At 41.0% G+C, this 23634-nt stretch overlaps 1 protein-coding gene across 7 annotated transcripts in view; it reads right to left on the bottom strand.

Moving 5' to 3' along the window:
* TMEM255B (transmembrane protein 255B) overlaps window positions 1-23634 on the bottom strand; it is a 91884-nt gene that overhangs the window by 20316 nt on the left and 47934 nt on the right. For all 7 annotated transcript variants that reach the window (XR_010884006.1, XR_010884009.1, XM_067295516.1 and 4 more), the window contains one exon: window positions 657-737. Coding sequence is in view for 5 of the 7 variants with exons in the window: in XM_067295516.1 (XP_067151617.1) it covers window positions 657-737 (81 nt within the window). In the remaining 2 variants the exon portion in view is untranslated. The remainder of the gene's footprint in view (window positions 1-656; window positions 738-23634) is intronic.

Below are 23634 nucleotides of genomic sequence, written 5' to 3' on the forward strand. Positions count from 1 at the left end.
GAGGAATGGTAGTGAAGGACATCTGGCTTCTTGTAAGTTACACCACTCTTTGTCTGTTTTCAATCCTGCTCTGGCTGATTTCCTCTTTACTCCCACCAATTTACCATAATAAGAAAATGAAAAATAGGAAAAGAAACTAAATTTGGACTTCTCAGCAGGCTAGCCATTTGGGTATGGGCACTTTTCCAACCATGTTAATGTCATTGAGATAATAAAAAAGCTGAATACAGACCACTGACATTCTTGGCATGTGCTCGATAAATACAGAGATTTGAAGTCCTCTGGGCAATGCAGATGGATTCATTTAGATATTTCCTATACCACTTGAAGTCAAGAAAAACCTTCTTAGAGAAAGATGCCAATGTGACAAATACATTCCAGACAGCTATTATACAATCTAGATAGGCTAGGAATCATTTCAGTCCCAGAGTAAATACCCTGGATATAAATAGTGAAGCTGACTCAAAACTTCATTGGGTTTTATGATTTGCAATGATGGGAGGCTTGGACATGTGAGGAATCACTTGTGGAAGAAAAAACATTTGGGTTTCTATCAGTGCCCAACATATGCAGAGATCCTCTCAAACATTTGTCCCTCTGCCCCAGCTCCCCAAATCACAATGGAAATGAACATGTGATGATGTTACTTTGTTTACCTCTGTCTGGTAGGCATCATATAGGAATCCTATTCCACTTGAATAAAACTGGCACCTTCTGTTATACAAAGGTCTGGGTTCCTATAAAGAGAAAAAAACAGTCAAAAAAGCACTCCGTCTGTAAGAAGTGTGAAGTCATCATGTCCCATGTCCCCATGCTTACATCTCTGTGGAGCTGGAGCCAAAACAGATGGTTGGATAAGCAGTTCACATACTCCCGTGCTGGCTTTTTCCAGAATGGATCTCCTCAGGGTTATATTTTCCTCCCTCATTTTGCCACTAATCTATGTGAGTATATTAATTTTTCTTTGCCCTAGTTACCTCATTTGAGAGGACATTACCCTTGGCATTTAACAACTTCCTTTCCCAGTGTTGAATAGTGCTGTTCTGTGAGAATGGTCCAGTCACTCTCTTTCCTGGTACAGTTTCTTACCTAACCTTACTTTGCTATTCACCTTGAAGATATAGGAGTTCCTTTTTAAAGGATTTCAGCAGTGTCCACAGTGAAAACAGACAAGGTAAAATAGCTAATGTTTTAAGCATTTGACTTACTACATATACTTCAAAAGCCAAAAGCAAGACAAAGAATAATTGAGAAATGAAGGCATTAAGGAGAAGCAAGTCACAGTAAGTTTGCTTTTGCCTTCTTTTCTATTTAAGCTTATTGCAAAAGATGCATTCACCGCTCTTAATTCATATTTTGTTTGTGACAGTTCCCACAAGATATATAAAGGAAGAACACAATAAAATATCCTTGGCCAGAAGGAAGACGTGTGTTTCCGAACTTGGCAAATGGCCACTTGAAGGCTATAGGATGCATACCTCAGCCAATTTCAGGACTAGACCATATTTGCCTAGGGAGGATTTGATGACTGAAGAGTTCTCTGTGACCAAGCATATATCCCAAAGCAAAGGGTGGGAACAACTTTTTTTGGCAACGAAGTCTTTTCTCAACATTTTGGCATTTTTAAATCTAGTCCTAAGTGACGATCTGTGCCAGCAAAAGCACTCAAGTGCCCTCCAGTATGTCAAACCACTTCCAGGAGAGAAGATGGAAACACACTATCTGTCAGCCCCTCTTTCCATGCTAATTTACAAGCAAAGGAATCCTGAATTGTTAGCAGAAATCTGTGTCAATTAAGTTTCACTGTGGCACCATGGGTTTCAAAACTCTACGGCCCATCTAGGAAAAAATCCCAAACTGCAGGAAGAGCTGCACTGCCTAAGATCATTTCTCAGTATTCTGTATTTGTTGGATAATGAAGTGTGAACTGTATAAATCTGCTGAGCCAAACTAGATACTCATTAAAAATGCAGAGCTAGGCAGGAATGCAGATAGGTCAATGAATAAAACTCACACATCAACTTGCCTGACTTTCCGATTACCCTGGCGAACCCAAGTGTTTGGACACCAGCTACTAAGGGTTGGGAAAGGTTAACTTCCTGCATCCAAAAATATTTACTTATATCACAGAAGCAGAAGAAAAAAATGCTCAGTAACTCTTTCTCTAGAGGGAAAGCGAATACCACACAAACAGCACGCCATGTCTTGAACTAGGACAGAGTTCTTCTGTAGGTCTGGGAAAGTATTGTTACCAATTTGTTGCATCCAAGTTACAGAGTAGATTAGCAAAACTCAAAACAAGCCTTTAGTCATGACTTCCAGGGACAGATCTGGTGGGAGGACTAACAGGTTGTAGTTTCTCTACTAGCAGAGCAAGAGTAGGACCAGCCAAAGGCTGGACCGCCCTTCTTTCAGATATTAGCATCCTCCAGCCCTGATTTCATCTGTTGCATGGGGGTTAAATAGGAAAGAAGGAGAGTGAGGAGAGCAGAAGGGACTCAAGACAACAGCAGAAATGGCTTTTTCTGCCATGAGGAGCAAATCCATAAAAAACTGCTGTCCATCATATGCACAGCAGTAACAAGCTTCACTCTGATCCTGGAAAATTCTGGAAGGGGGCAATGGTCAAGGGCATGGGGACCCAGGTGGTTTTCTCCTCAGTCCTGCTGGTGAGGGGGAAGGGCTTGAGGAGGAGTGGACAGACCCTGCGATTCCACAAGTGGTTGTGCAGCTAATGTCAGCAACAGGGATTTGGCTTTTATGTTCATGGGACCCTCTTTGAGGATCAAGGACTGCTTGGAAGAGATGTGATCCACTTAATCGGAGCAAAAACATTTTTGCCAGCAGGCTGGCCAACCTGGTGAGGACAGTTTTAAACTAGGAAAGACAGGGGAGGGAGATGAGGATCTACAATCAAGTGAGGAAGTAGTGGACTGATTTGGCAAGTGAAGTGAGCAGGATGATGTGGACAGGAGTGACCTCATGACCAACATGACAGGGCTAACTGGGGCCTGCTTCAAGTATATGGACATAAATAAGGAAGCACCTACAGGACAGCACGGAAACAGCTCTCATACCTTTTCCGGGAAATCAGCATGACTGGGTGCCCCTCTGAAGTGCCTGTACAATAACACATTCACCATGGAGAACAAAAAAGAAATGTTAGAGGTCTGCATGCAGTTGCAGAGCTGTGATCTCACTGGGATCATGGAGATGTGGTGGCTCACAAGACTGGAAGGCTGCCATGGACAGATATAGGATGTTTATGAAGAACAGGTTGGGCAGCAAGAAGGGCAACAAGAAGAGCTTCTACAGGCATATCAGCAGCAAAAGGAAGACTAGGGAAAATGTGAGCCTGCTGCTGAATGGGGCAGGGAAACTGGTGACAAAGGACATGGAAAAAGCTGAGGTACTCAGTGCCTTCTTTGCCTCAGTCTTTAATGGAAGGACTGGCCTTCAGGAGTCCCAGGTCCCTGTGACCAGTGGAAAAGTCAGGAGCAAAGACAACACCCTTGGTGCAGGAGGATCAGGTTAGAAAACATTTAAACAGACTGGTCATACGCAAGTCCAAGGGACCTGATGGGATGCACCCATGAAGACTGAGGAAGCTGACTGATGTCATTGTAAAGGCACACTCAGTCACCTTTGAAAGGTTATGGTAATCAGAAGAGGTTCCTGAGGACTTGAAGAAAGCAAATGTCATCCCAGTCTTCAAGAACTGCAAGAAAGAGGATCTGAGGAACTACAAACTGGTCAGCCTCACCTCTATCCCTTGGAAGGAGATGGAGCAAATAATCCTGGAAGCCACTTCCAAACATATGAAAGACAAGAAGCTGATTGGGAGTAGTCAGCATGTATTTACAAAGGGGAAATCATGTCTGACCAACTTGACAGCCTTCTACAATGAAATGAGTGTTGTGGTGGATGAGGGGAGAGCAGTGCATGTTGTTTATCTTGACTTTAGTAAGGCTTTTGACACTGTAACCTATAATATCCTCATAGACAAGTTGATAAAGTATGGGGTAGATAAATGGACAGTGAGGTGGACTGAAAACTGACTGAACTGCTGGGCTTATAGGGTTGGGGTAAGTGACATGAAGTCCAGCTGGAGGCCAGTCATCAATGGTGTACCCTAGGGGTCAATACTGGGGCTAGTGTTGTTTAACATCACAACATTGACAAACATGGGTTTGATCAGACTTTGTTTGTGACTGGAAGCAGCACTACTCCTGGGGGGGGGGGGGGGGGGAGACTGATTAAGCCATACCAGCTATTATTGCTTTATATTGCTTTGCAGGAAAAGGGTGAGAGCTGTGACACTGAAGCAATCACTGTGAAGGCAGTGAATGCATCTGCATGCATGATCATGGTAAATGTGTACATTTCTTCATGCAACTAGTTTTGAAAATAAAGCCCACTGTGCTAATAAAACCAGCTTTCTATATTCATTTTGTTCTTCTAAATGTATCCATATGTGCAGTCAGTCTGGTGAACCCAAGTCAAACAAATGTATGGTGATCTAGAGTATAAAGATAACAAAGATTAGATAATGACTACATTCAGACACCCACAGAACTTAACACTTCAAGCATACAGGTTTTAGGTACATGTACACTGGGGATGCTGAAAGGCTGAATTGGTATAAGCTTCAATTCAAATTTGATTTACATGCCACAGAGATGCTGTGGTTTGTCTGACTACTAAGGCATTTTTGTGAATAAGGCGCCACGCAGACATTAAAAAGTGTTTAAAAATTATCCAGCAACATGTTACACTGCATTAGCACCCATTGTATTTTATTGGTCTGTCTGATAACAAGGAAAATGAGACATATTTCAAAGCTATGAAAGTATTCCTGGTGGGCTGCTCATAAAATACTCCATATTTTTATATTATTTGCTGCAGACTGTGTATGAATATAGGCTACTGTGGGAACAAGAGAGAATTCAGGGAGAAAGATAAGGGGGCACACGGGAAAAACAGTACGTGGCAGTCAAAGCACACCACCCTTTTGCAACATGAGTAACGAACTAGCTGGTGAAGGCCAGACAGATTGTTCCAGCTGCACGGCGGAGGAGGGAGCGATACGGAGGTATCACGGTCCGCCCCTGACCACAAAGGGTTGCATCCCAAAAATAATTGCTGCTCACAGACTAACTGTTGACCTATGGTGCCCCCAGCCTCATTATCCCTGCTTACCATATTAAAAATCACGCCCTTTGCTGCATAACGACATGTAAATAAGGGGGGGGGCATACCCCCAACAACCGCGCAAATGGCAATCTGGCCAATGAAGTATGTCTGCCGCGCTTCCACATCCCACCGTCAGCAACTATAAAACAAAGGATAATTCACTAAAGTTTTTGGAAGGGAAGAAGACTGAACCGCCGACCTGTTCACTGGAGATTGCTGACGAGCGAGCCTCCTTCTCCCCTCCCCCAAACAGGGACACCACCTCTTTGGTAAGACTTGCACCTCCGGACGTTACCGGGAAAATATGTTATTATTGAAAGCGCTTAATCGTTAGTTTGAGCTCATAGAAAGAAAATTTGTAGCAGCAAGTGCATTTATCAACGGCAATTCCGAACCTGTTGTATCTGTCGCTTTAATAAAATCTTATTCTTTTTACTTTGCGAAACTGTCTCAGGGAAAGTCCTCAAACAGGGGGGCTCTGGCAGGCAAACGTAAATTATAAAGATAAGGAAGGGCCTTCCGTCCCTCCCTTTCATGTGACAGCTACCCAGCAGTCCTTGATTCTACTGCTTATAGACTGCTTATAGGCTTCTACTGCCTCTACTGCCTCTACTGCTTACTGGTAGAGGCAGAACTACTTTTATATACTAGATATATGTGTTTTTTCCAGCTATTAACAGTGGCTTTAAAATATATATCAACAATATTCTGTTATATCCCTTCTTATTACTGCATATAAATAAATAAGGTCATATTAAACAACATTTTCTAAACTTAGACTTATGGCACTTTGACTGTATCTGCACATTATACACAAACACACTCATACATAAAGTAAAAATGTCATCAGAATATAATAAAAAGACCTGAATATACACACACAAGGCAGAAAAGATGACTACCACTCCTAAGCTCTGGGTAACACGGATGCCAAACAACAACAAAGCCAAGCACAATTAGCTAAGAACTCATCTTTTCCAGCTCTCAGAAGGATTGAACAAAACCCAACCATTCTTCCTTTACACCAGTAAATAAACCTAAGCATGCAACTACATTTCTATACATAATTCTTCATCATTTTGCCAGCCTACCAGTGTTTGTCCTCCACATTTATCAGCACAGCTGTAGCTAGCAGACCTTTCCCACCTGCCCATCTCCAGTTAAAGGCAGTTAATCAAAGAAGCACAAAAGGGGAGTACATTGTTTATTATTTATTGTTTATTAATATATTTATATATTAATGGGAGGTATCACATAGCTCTGCTCCAACAACAGGGGTTGTTCCTGGTAATATCTGGTCTTGTAATGGGCTGTGTTGGGAAATGCTTTTGAACTTGTGGCACTCCATGCAAGCTTGATGCACTGAAGCCAAAGGAAGGCATGCTGAATTCAGCCAAAACAGGACTTCACTTCAGTGCCTTCTAAGATTAGGCTACTGAAGAACATTTGTGAGCTTTTGGGGTTTGACTAGCATTGCTCCTACAGGGCTTATTGTTAGTGACACTAGAATTTGGGTTATAATTTTCAGAGGTGTCAAAAAAATCTGGACACCCAGATACCTTTAACTTCATGCAAATCACAATCGTCTTGAAACTGGCAGAGCAAGCTGCAGCTCTCCCTGATCTTACTCCATGGTTTTTATTTCAATATTTCATTTGCATGTGTATTAGAACCTGGAAATTATAAACAGAGAGCTAAGAGGGAAGGCTTTATGCCATGAAAGAGAAGAATTTGGTCCAAATATGGAGGATTTTGGTTTCATTGGTTGCTTTCTTTTAAGAGCATACAGCAAAAAAAAAAAAACAAAACTCCTTGACAGTGGGAGCACTGCAATGCATTATTTTTGTAAAGAAAACATTCTTTGAACAGTATCTTCAGTGGATTTGGTATAACATCTTTGGGGGAGGGAGCTGTGTGGCTTTTAACTGAGGTATGGAAAGTAGATTTTTCTATTCCAGTTCTTGTTCCCTTGGAGAATGCATATATTTTGGATAACACAGGGAAAATTCCATTTCCCTTATGTTTAAGTCCACTTTCTGAAAACTGAGGTATAGCATAAACTATATTGACTGAATTTTATCCCATACTTTACAGATGCAGAATATTACTAATTATTTATTAAAATAATTATAGACTAAAGGTTATTTTTTTCCAGTGATAGTATTTATTTAGTTTTAGCTTCCATGGCTGCATCAGTACAAGCAGATTAATCAGTGCCAGGGAATGTTCCCAGGCCTGAAACTTGATCGTCTATCCCATTAAATTGTTAGAACAGTGCCTGTGATAGCTTTGGCCAGAGTGAACTATCACTCTTCCAAAATAATTCCTGGGCATGATTTGGGAATTAGCATGGGCCAAGGACCATTCCCAATGAGCAATTTGCACACTGCCATGCTATTTGTGACTCTAAGAGACTTAGACAGTAAGGACGTGGGCCATCCCATGCCAGCTGGCCTGGGGACCACAGAACAGTCCTGAGCACATGTAAAAGACTAATATAGATAAAACTGAGAAGTCCAAAACCAGACTCATGGTTACGGTGGCTCATTAACTTGAAATATTTCATTTTCTATTTGTGTCTTACTACTACATTTTTCCAGCTCTTTTTCATCTATAGCATAGCTAGCAGTGAGTAGGAAAGGGAGGCGCCAAAATTTTTCAAGTTTAATTTTAAAAGCAAACCAAAACATCGTTCTTTAGTGCCAGCTCAGCCATGTGCCAAAAGCTGTGTGTTCCTGGAGATTATCGCTCCCTTCGAGATCAGGCTGTCTGGTAACGTCTTGAAAGCAGACATGTAAATATGAACAAATAGATGTTAATACAACTTGCTTTTAGGCTTTTCTTGAGAGCTAGTTGAAGCACAGCTATCTGTCTACTTAACACTGATTGTCCCTGCAGCTGGAGGCATGAGAGGGTGCCTGTGTCTGCACAACAGGCACAGGGGAGCACACAGCCCTGAGAGATTTCAGACCAAAGAGAGAAGAATCTCATGAAAGAAGGTGCCAAAATCTGAGGAGTCCGGGAAAGCAGACAGATTGGGTCACTGTGTGGGGACCTGAGCTCAAGCTGATTGTATCCCACCCCATAAAATAATGAGGAGAAGTGTTCCAGATTTTTGGTCATTCTTACATCTCCCTGTGCAAGGACCATTTCACAATCTTTTTCAACAACATTCCCAATGAGATAGATGGGTGTCTCCTGAGAAACACCACTCCTAAGAGATCCCAGGGATTCTTAAAGAGTGATCAGTACAAGCACCTTTGTGCTTTCACTCATAAACAAGAATATTTTTGTGCATTTTTTAAAATGTTACGAACAACTTCCATGTTGGCTGTGACAAGCTCATTAATGAATATTTGGGTAAAAGGTACAGGACAGTATTCTCAATACTGCGGTGAGGAGCTATCAGCTGTAAGAAACAAAACATCTTATACTTCTGTGTGCCCCTGTGCCTTGCAACTCTCACATAAAGCATAAGATTATACCTTCTGGAATCAGAAGCAAGTTTTTTTTTTTTGACAATTGTTTTCAGCTTTTACTGCTTCACAGCTGAATATGCAATTTGGTTTTCAGTTTCCAATTTCAGGAGCAGAAGAGGCTTTCTGAAAAAAAATTATTTTGCATAAATTCACTATTTTAAGAAAAGGGCAGAAATAGTAACCTCCTGAACTCTCCCATTCCAGATTTCCAAATATTGACCCCACATCAGCTGATGGAAAACAATGTAAACTAATCATAATAACCGTTTTAAACTGGCTAGATTCTTACAGACCTGTATCTTCCCCCGTGCTTGATAAAGAACCTTTGATCTCCTGGTAGACCAACAGAACACCTTACCGATAATTCATGCAAAGTTAAATTTTTGTATACATAGTTTATACACACACAGATAATTGTTAAAATGCTACTCATGGAATGTTATGTGTCTAAGTAATGGAGTTATTTTAAAAACCTCTGCATTTCACAGAGCAGTTATGAAAAGAGGGGTCAGACAGAGCATGCCTGTCCCCAGCACCCGGCTCCATGGGCTTCTCTTCTCACCCATCAACGTCAGGGACTGCTCTTACAGGAGTGCCAAGCAGCAGCTCTGGGCCTTTGCTGCACTGTGGTGAGCAGATACGCTCCTTCAGTCAGTGCCATGGATGTTAAAAGGGCAGGGACTTGAACCAATCACTGCACCTCCATCTCTCTCTCAATCACTAAAACATCCAAAATGCTTAATAAATTGGTGAGCATGTGGCTGACAATAATCTGGAATACTGTGGTTGCTGCAAACCCCATGTTTTAAAAAAGCAACATTGTGATAGGTAGTCCAGATGCTAGAAAATAAAGCCCTGAATTCTGCAGACAGCAATTAAAAAAAAAAAAAAAGTGTATGTTACTTGAAATGAAATTGGGAAGTTGGGAAAGAATAATCAATTATGGGAAAAAAAATAACTGTACTGATAATTCTTATTTGCTTTGCATTTTGACCATCTACCAAGAGAGCCTTTTCTAGAGTTATCAACAGCTGTTACCTCATTGCCTCTAACGCTCAGAACATCAGCAGTTTTTGAACCTGAACGTCACTCTTGTTTTTATTCATCAAGTGGGCCTCCAAGTCTAGTCACGTTTGCATTTCAGCAATTTTCCTCCCCAGTAATACCATTACCCTTTCTCTGCTTGTTCCCTAATTTTTGCTCTGTAGTTTGTCCCCTTAGGAGCATGATCTTGACTCACAATGTACAAAGTCACAGGCTGTCAGGGGGAGTACAGTGCATGGTGGTTGGGGGCTGGAAGGGTCAGTGCAAAAAACAAGGAGCAAGTCATTATTGGACTCCTGCAGTCCTACTTCTGGTTGGCCCTGAGGTTATGCTACTGCCAAGGGGCTGCAATAGACTGGACTGTCGGGAACTGAAGGTTTTCAAAATTTTTGCCAATTTTTCAAAATTCAGCATTCACCAGGGAGAGAGGCCTACAATTAACAAAGTATTAAGAGTCTCTAAGCCTTACAAACAGATTTTTACTCGCTCTTTTGACCTAAGCTGCGCACTTGACTATTGTGTGTTGATTCAATGTCTACAAGTATTGTCCCTGCCTTACAAGTCAGGGCTCCCAAACTTACGGTGGAGCAAACCTTTCAACAGCCAAGCTGTCCATGTTGTACTCCCTACTGCAACTAGGAGACATTAGTGATCTCCTGGTGCAAACAAGTTGTTTTCAGCTTTGTTTAAATACTTAGGATGTAGTCAGTATGTATTTATTTAAAATTCTCTGGGTGATGTCATGCCATGAGAGCAGTGATGTGAGAATCACTGTGACTGCAGTCACTGCTTATCTTTTCTTGTGCTTCCCTGTACACCCTGCATGAACAGAAGCTAGAAGCTAATCTTCTTCCAGTTTATGGACCTCATCTGTCTTGTCTGCTATTATGAAATAATCTAAATCCAGTGCTGAAAATAGGAAAAGCAGCTGGTATGGCTTAAACACTTCTTTTCTCTCACAGACCAGCTTTATTTTGTGCTGTGCTATCCATGAGCTCTTTTTAGAATTTCTATTTAATTTGAAAGACCAAGTCCTACAGTATTTTCTTCTCTTAATGCTTAGAAGCAGTAGACAATTGTTTCAGGTCCTTCTAAGCACCAAACACTCAAAAAGCACCTGCATACTGTCACAGTTGAAAGGCCACATATATTGATCTGTCCCACTTCATATTTCCTAACAGATTTTTCTTCCATTTAAAATATTTCATAGTGGTAGCCTCAGCCTCATCCTCCTTTATTTGGGGGAGATTTCTGTGCTGGTTGTACCACTGCAGCCAAATGAAAAGTCTCCAGATACTGGAGAGGACCCATGGCTAGTTGATGGGCACAGAGAAGTCTGTACTTGGATAGATATAGTTCTGTTAGGAAGAAGATTAAATCCTATTCAAATAATTTTTTTCAGTTGCTTTTGGCTACATTCTGCCTGGCATGAAGACAGCAGAAGAGTCTCATCAGCCTTCACCAGCATGCACAGTGCAGCAGGATGAGTAAAAAAAGCAAGAACTGACTTCCCTGCACTTACTCATGCAGGTGCCAGCAGCCTGGGCACCTCTAGCCAATGCAGGTGTTGGTGGGGGCAGGAAGAAGAGAGGTGCGTGCAGAACTGTGGGGTGACCTCCCCATCAGCTCGGGTTCTGCATGTTCTGCTGTGCTGCAAACCAGTATGGCGTTAGAGGTAGTCAGTCTGGCTGTACTGGAGAGCTGGGGGCAATACAAACCTCTAGGGGGGAAGACTACTCTCTTAATACACCAGACCTCCTGTATATCCAAGCCTGGCACTGGGAAGAGGACTACTTTTCTTAGCCAAGTTTTACTACCTAATGTCTCTCATGGTCAGGTGGTAGACCTCCCAACGATACCTATAATAGCTATTTTGTGTAGTTAAAATCTTAGGTTTCCCATTGGCTTCTAGGTTTCTAATGACATGGTTAGCTGATATTATTCAAAGCTGTAATTTTAGTTATTGCTTGATGCAATTATATATTTAATTGTTTATTATAGTTGATTACTTATATCGATTACATTACCTTGATTATAGGGTTTGTTATATGAACTGATTGCTCTGTCTTGATTATAATGATGATATGTCATGTGAGTAATTATCTTTTTCACAAGAATGCAAGAACTGTTTATTCTGTTTCTGTTAATGTAACTATGTAGTGTAATGTAATCTGAAGTACAACCCTCCTCCTCCCCTTTTGCCTTAATACTATTAGAATGTATAAGAATATATGAGTCTCTGAGCGTACTACTGCAGGAACTGTCATTTTGTAAGACACTAACCTTTACACAACTGAAGTATTAAATATCTTGCTGACTCAAATGTAAGTTTTTTACATTTCATTCTTACATGTTCTTTTGAATTTAATTTATATTAAAGAGAAGGAAAAGAGGCTGCATCAAATGCATCTAGCTGAGCAACAGGTATTCAAACAAAATGCTTGAATCTTAATTAATACTGCAGTGAGAAACACTGTTGCTTTTAATTTTCAGGGCACAGCAAAGTACTGACAGGGGTCTTTAAATGTCCCCCATTATAATCTAGGTAATATAATAACTTTGTGTACTGAAGTTTTATGCTAGGCATTGAGTAGAAAACACATGAAGTAGGTGTTTATGCCCAGGAATTTGCCATCAAAGCTGCCTGTCATCCCTGTTGAGGGAAGTCCCCCATTGACAGACATCACTGCACACTTAGATGCCAGGGTGAAAGGGTTTGCCCAAGTGGCAGGGACTGCAGGACTAGACCCCAAAATACAAACATTAGAGAGTAAAGGGTTCACTACAGAAACCCTGGGAGAAATGGAGAAACATAAGTTATAAAATTAAGACAGTCTAAAGAACTAATGAAATGATTCATGCATATGCTGGTTGTTCAGGTACAATGAGCTTTTCCCCATCTCCACTGGCTCATCATTTTGAAGCTCAAGTGCATTTCAGAAGATCAAAGATATTCACATACAGGGTGTTCAGTAATCCAAAGACAAAAAACACTGCATCTACTGGAGCATGGAGAGAACTGCATGTACATACACACAGGGAAATTCACAGTAGGCTCTGTAGAAATTCCTTTATAGGTAAGATATCTTATAAACACACTTTTTAAAACTTGAAATTTCTCATCACAGACTAACTAAATAAATTACAAGCATGAATTTCCATAATTTATCAACTTTGGTACAATACATCTTTTCATATGCTCTAAAGAGCTGTAAATGATCCTCAGTAAAAATTTATTGAATACCTGAGAACATACTGGACACTATTTGCAGTCGTACAGTCAGCCACACACAGAGAGCAATTTCTGCTACATGGTATTATTATTCATACTAATCATGGTTTCATCTTAAAGATCAGACAAATAAAACCTCTGCTCTCTTGAAACCTCTTGCTCGGGCAAACTGCAGCACACACTTAAATGTGTCCTAAATTTTAACTCTAATAGAATTTAAGGATTTTTTTGTGCTTTGCTGGTTTAGATCAATGTGAATAAATGGCACCTTTTCCTTTGTTCACCCCACTAGTTTCTGCACAGGGCAATTCAAAGCACCAGTTTTCACTTAACAAATGATGGAAAAAAATGCAAAGTATTACTGCCATTAAGTCTTAATTCTGCAACTAGCAACTACTTTCCCCCTCTATGTATCTTCTTGAAGCTCTGAATTTTTCTGACAGAGTATCTATTGTATCTACCTGTTGATAGTCCCTGGAAATGCTTCTGAGAATAGGAAACAATGAAGGAAATTCTCTTCTGCTGGCAGCCCATAAAAGGAAAGTAGATTATGCTTTTCAGAGCAGACTGCAAGCTCTTTGCCCCAGTCACCACCTTCTTCATGATTAAATTGTTATTAACTTGCTTTGTGTGTTTTGCATAGATTCCATGATGGCTAGTGCTTTGCAAAGTAAGGATAAAGATGGAAGTTATTCATTTTGATCCCAGCTCTTAATTCAACAAAAGTCTTAATTCAGCAAAGCTAAACCAATTCCCCCCACCCAAACTGATTTTTGGGTGTAGAGGAGCCACATAGTGCTCTGTACAGATGCAGAGGATTACAGTCTACAGAAACTAAAATATCTGTGTCACTTTAAACATGAAGCAAAGCCTGCTCACTTTCCCCCTGTGGAATCATGTGAGTAAAATGTGCAGAATTTCCCTCTGTATCTCTACAGTTCATTTACAAAATAAATACAAAATAGTCAGTGGAGACTGCATCTAGCTAACTGCACTGAAAGCAAAGCTAAAAGAAAATGATTTAAGTTTCCAAGCCAAAGAAATAGGAAGTGCCAGATTTCCTATTACCCCCATGCACTGGAAGTTCTGCTCTGTTGTGCACTGACCTTGTGCTCTCTGTGAGACAAGGTCACATAATTAAATAGCAGTGATATTTAACCATTAACTTTCACATACTCACGTGTGTGTCATTCCTGTAATATCTTCTTAGAGCGCAAATCACTAATTTATTTTAAAATAAAATAAAAGAGAAGTCTTCCTCCCTCCTTATTGCATGCAAATGTAGTAGGATGTCCTTTACTGCATCTTCAAGGAAGTTTTACCTCGAAGTTTCACTACTGCAGCTCGACCTACCAAACCAATGATATTAAAGGGGAATCTCAATATGGAGTGTTACATCTCAGCAAGGGAAAGCCAGTGAAGTAATGTTTGTGCTATGGCACTATGGAAAGCTGAATGAGTCCTTGCTTTCCCCAACGGTGAAGGTTTCTGTCATTTACAGTAGCCTAGATGAAGAGCCAGGAGGGCCTGAGACAGACTTCTCTCTTGCCTTGTCCCAGGGGTTGCAGCATGGAATGAGGAGACCATGTTGCAGATGATCTAGAGAGATGTAGCTGGGAAAGAAAGCAGGTATCTCTTTTTTCCTTCCCGTTGACAAGAGAATTGCTCTTTGGCATCCAAACACAATGTGTATGCTACCTAATGCTTTAGACATTTATATTTGGTTGACACCATGCCAACCCTTTTCCCTCAGCAAAACAAGTCACAGCAGGGAAGAAAAAGAGGTTTTTAAGAATTTTCAACTCAGCTAAACCTGAAAGGAATTTCAAGGAGGAAAGAAAAAAGGAGCTGTACAACCAGAGGGCTTTGTCCCTGCCAATATGAGAGAGTCTGCAAATGGGAGGGGAAGATCTTAAGAGGTTCTCCAAAAAAGGGTTGCAGTTACTTTTCTTGCTGGAAAATGTCTGGCAACTAAATTAAACTACCCTACCAGCTTCTCTGTAATATTAATATACTCAGGCTGTATGTGCAGTACTTACCTGGCCAAAAGCAGAGGAACATCAGACCACAGATTCTTCAGAAAAATACTCCGAAGCCTTCCCCTGCCCCTCATACAGTGCTTGTGCTCTATGTTTTAGCCTAGAAAACACTAGCAAGCTGACAAGTTTTGCTGACAAGACCTTCAGTGCATCCAGAAGATTCATTATTGGGCTTTCTGGGGTATTATCTGATACCTGAGAAACACTGTTTTTAGTAGGGATACTATTTCAATTATGCTCATGTTAAAGATTACATTTCCTTTGCAGATCTGAAGTCCAGAAAATGTGGATCAGAAATTGTTATCAATGGTTTTCAAACATTTTTAAACTGTAAACTCCTAAATATTTTCTAGCAGCAAACAGATCTTGGCATAGCACAGGGAAACCTGCTGACAAGAGGCAACATGAGTTTTTACCTGACCATGGAAATAGCCCACAAGACCCTTCATTTGAGACACTGCACTAGAATGATCTTCTGAATAACACAGACTAAATAGTTTTGCCCCACAATATCTGCATCCAGGTTATAACTTCTGCCTAAGTTTCATGAGATCACATAGAAAAGTACTTTGGATTTAAAGATTTCAGTGATGGAGAACCCTCCTTATCCTTGACAAAGCTGCTCCCGTAGTTCAGGACTATTATCATCAAAACTGTGTCTACTCCATGGTTTGAATCTGTTTAGCATTGACTTCCACTTACTGCACTGATACATGCTTTTGTGTAACAGACTTAAGAGCCCTCTGTTATCAGATAGCCTTTGATTATGTAGATACATTGCAATGGCCAAGATCAATTCACTTCTCAACCTTTTCTTTCATAAATAAAATAAATGAAACTTCTGAGCTCTGTTGCTAGAAGGTGTTGCTCCAAGCTTCAATTTTTTTTGTCTGAACTCCTTCCAAGTTGACAACATCCTCTGTGAAGCACAGAGAAAAACCAGAGCTGGAGTCAGTAATCTAGCAATGGTCTCACAGGCTATTCCTATATTGCCAAATAAAGAGAGTCAGGGACTGATCTTCAATCCTGAGACTAAGTGGTCTCATCCACACAGCTTAGTGTTACCCCAGGTAGTGCAGATTTGTTTTGAGGCGAGCTTGCAGGTGTGGTCTAAAACAGAGCTGAAGTGGGAGCTAACAATTCAGCAGGGGTCTGGTGCTTGAGTTTATTCCATAGCAGCATAGTAGACATGGCTACTTATAAAATGCCTATCATTATAGGTAACCCAATTTCCTCTTCCTAGTGGACATTACAGCCCACTAATTCAAGGGTCATCTTAGCTCACTTAGCTACAACATCACCCTGCCTTTACATTCAGATTTTTTACCACATTGATGCTTAATCCCTCTTCAGACCTGCTGCCTTCCAGAACACACTGACTCCATCCTACAGCTATGATACGTTCTTTTTCTCCCCTCTCATCCGTGCGTGTCACCTGTAAGTACTAGCATGGCAAAAAGGCATCCTGAAAGTCCTCCTTTGACCAAGGAAGATTCTTTTGGGGAAGACATGCTAACCTACAAGAGCACTGATGTAACTGTAGTTACTGTGGAGGAGACCTTCACCTAGAAAGAGATGATTTTGCTTGTGGAGTGTGCACCAAAGCAAATATCACTGTGGAGTTTCCATCTGTAGATGTCTGTAACTTGTTCCAGGGCTCTCCAAATTAGGATGGAGACCTATCCAGCATGAGGAGCACTTCCTCCATCCGGACTGTCAGGATCAAGGAAGAGTACTTATCCTTTGATTTAAAGTATATCCAGTTGCATCTGGATGTATGAGCATAACTGTTATGTGAATGCAGTCATCTTGTAGTTGAAAAGAGAAATCTTGGTAGAATGGCTTTAAGCTGGCTGCAAGTGTCCTGCTCACTCCAATTCTTAAATTAAGTCCACAAAAAAGAATAAATTCCCCCTTGTAATGGACTGGTACTGTAGAAAGGGGCTTTGTGCTTCCCATCTCACTGTCAGATGCAAGATCTAATACCAGTACTTAATACTCTGGGATGGTAAACCATTGCCTTAAAAATGCACTGCATGCTAACTAAAGCACTTTGTATTTAAGAAGCTCATCAATAAAACATTCTTCATCTCGGTAGACCTTCAGTGATAATGAAGAAAAGTGTCTGAGAGTTCTATATTAAAGGTAAAACAACGCATGTCTGGAAACTGAACATCTTCAATATAAACACCACTATTGAACTAGTGCTAGCTTTCAGTTAGAAATGATTAGTGCTCACTCTTGCTGAAAAAAACCCAACCCTTTATGGTATATGCTATGCCATGCGATTATATTAATGAGTCATGCAGGATGGAAATGGAATTAAAAGTAATTAGCCATAATTATGTCTCATGCAGCAGCATGGAGAAAGTAAAATGCATTCAGAGTTTTTCTCCAGAGAAGCTAGATAACTTGAGATGAGAAATTACTTATTCTTGGAGTTGAGTTTTCTACTACCAGTTGTCAAGGTAACAACTTTGTTAGAAATGAAATACAGCTATTTGTTTTTCTATTAAATGAAAAGCCAACAGACTCATTTAGAACATTTTCAAACGGCTTCTTAAAAGATCTGCAGAGCCTGGCTTGAAGTGCGCAGGGCTTTGGGGCATGAAGGTAGGGCTTGACACAAGCCATGGCTTTATGAAGTCCCACTGTAGTGCATAAATGCAGTCGTTATCAGCAAAGCTGCCAGAGAACCCCTGCTGCAATTTTTGGCTGTGTTTCTGTAGTCTGCGCAAGAAACTTCAGAGGGGAAAAGGTTTGACGTTCTCGGTCATTACATGTACAACCACCAGATGGTGCCACAAAACGCATCAATTCTTGTGTACCTATATCCAGCATCTGCCTACTCCGAAGCAGCAAAGAGCATGCAGCTTGCTAGTGCATGGGCATTCCTGCCTGGAGATCTCTGCTTATAACAATATCTTCCTTGGGTCATTATCAGATCTTTAATTCATTTGAGGTTGTACTTCTTTGATCAACTACTGTCCCAAACAGCGGTCTCATAATGTTTCTTTGTTTCAGTCATCACTGGATTCACTGCTTCTAACTTGGTTTGACACTGACTTTAAGCTGAGCCAAGTGAATGCTGCAGCCAAAAGAACTGGTCCTGCTCTCCTTCCAGTTCCCAGCTACGCTTTTCTACCTCTCACCTTGTGCAGGCACTGACAACTGTGTCTGCCTGATAAACTGGATGAGGAACCAATTCAGCAGGGGGAAAAACACATATGACATGGTTTTTCCCTTCAGTCTGTCCCTAGGCAGGCTCATGAGCCTTAGTACTGGTATACAAGAGAGGAGGAAGAAACATGAAGCCAGGGGAAGGAGGGTGCCACTTTTTGACAGCCACCCTATTTCAGTTGGCTCACAGAGATTTTTTGACCTCAGACAGCTGACCTGAGCCACAGTACTCTGTAACCCATAAAACACTAAAAACTCAGATGTTTGCTGAGGCTGATAAAACTCAGACTGCTAACGTAGCTTCGCTGTTTTCCTCAGGAGCCTCTCTACTTGTGAAGGAAGCTAGAGCACCAAGTGGCTCAGTGTCCTATCAAGTCCATACATTTGGACTTCTGCCCTGGGAGTTTCCAGTCTAACACTCGATCCTTCGTTTGTACTCACAAGCCCTATGTTCCCCCCAGCTCCACCAGTGCTCTCTGTAACTCAGCAGGGGTAGACTTCAGCAGCAATACACTATTTTACCAGCTTTGAAGCATACTGATCTGGCTTTCTGATCAATGCCCTGAGAATCGGGTTCCTGATGTTTTCCTAAGTGCTCTCCCTAGATGGTAACCTGGACACGGCAGTTCTGCTGAGCCTGTTCTCCACTGCTGAGGCAGTAGTGCCCCAGCTCTCCCAATAGGGCATTCCCCACTCTGACTTTAGAGGAGGGTTGTGCTTGTGCCCACAACAGCCCCAGCCACTAAAAGACAGCAGAAAAGAGCAGAGGCTTGAGCATATACAGTCTACCTTCTTAGCAACTGAAGGAAGAGAGGACAACCCACCTAGTTTCACTGCCACTCATTGTTCCTGCGTGCACGGTCACTGGCCATGGTGATTTTGCAGCTTCTCAGTCTAAAGGCATAAAATACCACATAACTAATAGCACATTTTCCACATGTTTTCTCTGAGAAAAAAGCAACACTCACCTCCCTGAGCAGGTCTGTAGCTGTAGCACAGAGGCCAGAGAGAACGTGATGGCTGGCAGCAATGTATAAATGTTCAGGGCCCAGAGTAGTTCCAGCTGGAGCTCCACAGTTCCAGGCAGCTCATGTGCTGAATCGCACGAGTGTGCAGACACACCAGGACTGTCACATTGTGACTGCCAATAAATTCAAAGCAGAGGGATCAAGACTGCCTGGCTCCAAAAGTGTAGGCAACTTCCCACGGGAGGAAGGGTTGTATTTACAGTACTTCAACCAGAACTGAGAGTCACAAGGCAAAATAGTCCTGGTCTAAATCCTTTAAGAAAAACTGAAAGAACTAAAACCCACACCCACTCAAATGTTAGTTGTTGCTGGGACTGGCTGGAACTGCAGTTTTATAATGTAGCTTTTTGTTCACTGGATGGGGCTACCATATTTCCATCACATAGTATGGCAGCTTTTGAGCTCTACTAACCAGAGGTGAATTCACATCAGCACTCTCCAAAGTAAGACTCACTTTCCCATCAAATCTCTGCTCTTCCCAGAAAGTGAGTTTACATAATTCCACTCTTACTAAACAGTATATTGACTTAACATGCATGAAGAGAGGACAAATACTTCAAGTTTAGTTTCTAAACTCCCAAAGTTATAGGTAATTACCCAGCTGATAATGCTTCAGCAGTTCACAGCCCACACAATCAAGCGGAAGAAACCAGAACAGCTGAAAATGAAATGACATGAATGTGACGCAGAAGTGGTTTTGCAGAAGGGGAGGGGAATCTAAGGGACAGTTTAGAACTGCCTGGTTCGATGTGCATTCCAGATCTCATGACAGACAAGCAGCTGTGCCCTTCCACAGCACCCTCTCCTTCCTCATACATGTGTCCCTCTAACATCTACATGAGTTTTCATAACTTCAGTGGAAGAGACTGAAACCTTACAGTAAATGTAAAGCTCGTACATAGACATACAGTCAGAGTGCAAAATGAGGGCCCAGGATTGGAACCTGCCTCTATTTCTGTTCCAATTCTAGTGCATTTGAAGTGCTGAGAACAACTTGTGAGAATCTACTATTGTAAATCAAAATCTAAAGTGTTGTCTCTGGTTCTGAGCAGGATGGGAATTTTAACCTTAACTTGAAAGGAGTGATATCAAGCCTGAGGCACCAAGGAGCCTCTCCTCTATATACTTTCAGTCACATTAAAATGCTTCAGCTAGGCAAGATCACTTATCATATATATACAATACAGGATTTCAGGACCACTGCATCATACATTTTTATCACAGAGGCTCTACAGTTTGTGGTCTAACTTCCTTCAGAATAACTAATGCTAGCAGAAAACAAAAAACCCACAGATGTTCTCTCATTCTTCCACCATTTCAATATTGCGATCCAACGAAGCGCAGCAAGAATAAAAAAGTCTCCAGATCTCCATAAACAAAGCAACCATTTGCGTTCATGTTTTCTAGTAAAGATCAACAGGTCTCCACTGATCTTAGGCAGGATAATCTTATGGGTAAATTCGTTTTATCCTGTCTCTGGACCAGTTTTCACAACATTTCGCATTTCACTACCTCCTTCCTAGTTCCTTACTTGTGGAGACTTAAGAAAATGCTTGAATGGAATATGGTTTATCCATATAATAATAGAGTTCTGAAATCCCAAAACAACAGTGCAAAATGTTCCCTGAAATAATGGCTATTTCAGAGGAACATCTTGGAAAAACTTTTAAGATACTTTAGCCACACAGCCCTTGGCCAAACTTTTTATTAGACCTTACAGCTCTCTGTGGCAGAGGAACAGGGCTCCAATAACAAGGGGACAGTAGAGTGCATATGCACAGCAGTTCCAGTATGTAGATTTATGCTGTCCCTTCATTGCACCACATAAAATCAGACTCTCTTAAAAATCACTTCCTTTTAAAGCAAGTTCATGCCTGACCATAAACTTCACTAAAACAGAACTTCAGTTAAGAGGATGTAACAGTCATTAACAATAAGATACACAGGGGTCATTATCAAAGACTTAAGCTCTATAAACACAGAAAATTCAGGTCAGGTCATGCTTAAAAGAAAGCCCAAAATGTTAGTGAAATGGTAATTAATAAAGCATCCAAACCTCTTTTCTGTTGGTGATAGAATTTTAGAAGAGAAATCTAATGCCTCTTTAAAAATGGCTGAACCTGAATCTAAATCTATTGACTGTATTCTTTTAGTTTTTGTTCAGTGTCAATGCAAAATCCTGCATCTGGGATGGAATAACTCCATGCAATAGTTCAAGCTGGCTAGGTAGCAGCTCTGCAGAAAAAGAACTGAGGTGCCTGTGGACAAGCTGAACATAAATTAGCAAGGGGCCCTTGCAGCAGTGATGACCAGTTGCCTAGTTGGCAGTTTGACTGGGCTGCATTAGCAAGAACATACCCTGTAGGCTGGAGGAAGTGATTATTCCCCTCTAATGAACACTCACAAGGCCACATCTGAGTACAGTGTCCAATTTTAGTCCATGTCCAATACAAGAAAGACATGAACAAACTGCAGCAAGACCAGAGGAGGGTCACTAAGATGAACAGGAGTCTAGAGAACATGATGTAGCAGGACAGACTGAAGGAATGGGGCTTGTTCAGTGTGCAGAAGGGAAGGCTTAGGATGAGATTTTTTTGCTGCCTTGAACTACCTAAAGGATCATTATAGAGAAGACAGAACCAAAGGGGTGCCCAGAGAAAGGATAAGGGCAACAGTCACAAGTTGCAGCTTCACTTATACATCTTCTGGTGTTCTCATTCTTGATATCCCAAGCTCTTCAGCTCTGATTTACCTTTTAGTTGTCTATTCTCATAAATCTGCCCTGATGTTGTGTGTGAATTCCACTCTATGCAACAAGACCAAAGAACAGTTCTCATAGTCAAGCAGAGGAGACTTCCCTTGAGTCCTGAGTTTCTCCCAGAGCTTTCAGACATGTCAGAGTCTCTTTTAATCCCATACTACTGGAAAATGTGACTGGTCCACACATCAGTATTGATGTTCTCTGATTCCCAGTTAAATATGTAAAAAGATGATAAAAAGCATTTGTCTCCACAGCTTAAAATGTTTGCCCATGCTTTAGCTACCTGTCATCTTCCTGACCTCCTCTGGAAACTCTTGTAGGCAAATTCCTCACCTCATCAGTGGATTTCTTCTTGCTGGCTACTGTAGGTTCTGCCTGGGGATAACCACAAAGCTAAAAGTCATCACATCACTGCACATTCATTCTAGGTTTGAATTGTTTCATTTGATTCTGGCTTTTTTTGTTTTTCTTGAAGGTGAAGAGTGCAGCTGAAGGGACCAATGGCAAAATTAACACAGTAAATTACATCTGCATTATTTTTCAGATAAGCTAGTGCTACTTTAAATCAAACTACTTTTCCTTCAGTGTTTTTAATTTTATAAGTGCTGTGCTCCAGAGCTTTCTATTAAGCAAAGTGTTTTTAAATGAGTCTTAAATAATTTAAATATCTCTTTTTTGAAATACATCCCCCTCCAGGAATAATTTTTGTCAATTTTTGCCTTCTTGAAAAGAAAACAGAACAGAGAAAGTATTTTATTATTCCATCTACAGTTTATAAGAGCAGGAGAAAGTGTGCAACAGTAATAGTCTCCATTCAAAAGCAGGCACACACTGAGAAAAATCTATAATGTTGTGATTTGTCTTCTCAGCATTCCTCCCAACTCAAATGAAGTTAAAAATAAAATGAAAAATAGGAGACATTTCTTATTCTGAATTGATGTGAAGAAGGATGTTGTATTTGTTGGTTTCAGCTAGCAGTTCCCCTCCAGGAAGGAAGGGGCCTGAGGACTTGGTATCAGCACCCTGATACTGCAGAGATGAAAGAGAACACAACCCAACATCTCCTTATTAAAGCATTAAGGCTTTAATGTAGATCTAAGCACCTACTATGATGTGTCAGGAGTTTGGCCTTTCTTTGAGTGGAGGACAGTTTAGTCCCATTCTCCAGCAGTTATCCCCCAAAGGCAGTGGCCAAAGTAGTAAAAGCACAACACAGGCCCGAAAACAGTTGGTACAGGCCTGTGGGGGAATGGACTTACTGCATTGTTACTGCTCCTCCTAAAGGAAATTAGCTACGTAAAGCAGAGGAAAGGTAATGAATTACTAATACAGCAGCAGTGATACCATAGTCTGCATGACCCACCTTGTTTTGATAAGGTCCCAGCTTTATTATAAGACAAATTGGAAGTCTCCTTACACTACAGCCCCATCAGATTTCCCCAGGTATGTCAATAAGAGAAATTAGGTGATGTACATCTTCATTTTACCTGATTTTATTAAGTTCCTTGTTAGACAGAGGAATAGAATGAGATGATGTCCATAAGCACACATTAAGGGTATGCCATGACAACAAGAAAAGCCATGCAGCTACTTATGTTTTGATAAAGAAGAGGTGAATATAAACCTAGGTATTATGAATGAGATCCTGTTTCTTCAGAGTTAAAGGTATGATAATGTT

This window comes from Apteryx mantelli, chromosome 1 (genome assembly GCF_036417845.1).
Source record: "Apteryx mantelli isolate bAptMan1 chromosome 1, bAptMan1.hap1, whole genome shotgun sequence".
NCBI lineage: Eukaryota > Metazoa > Chordata > Aves > Apterygiformes > Apterygidae > Apteryx > Apteryx mantelli.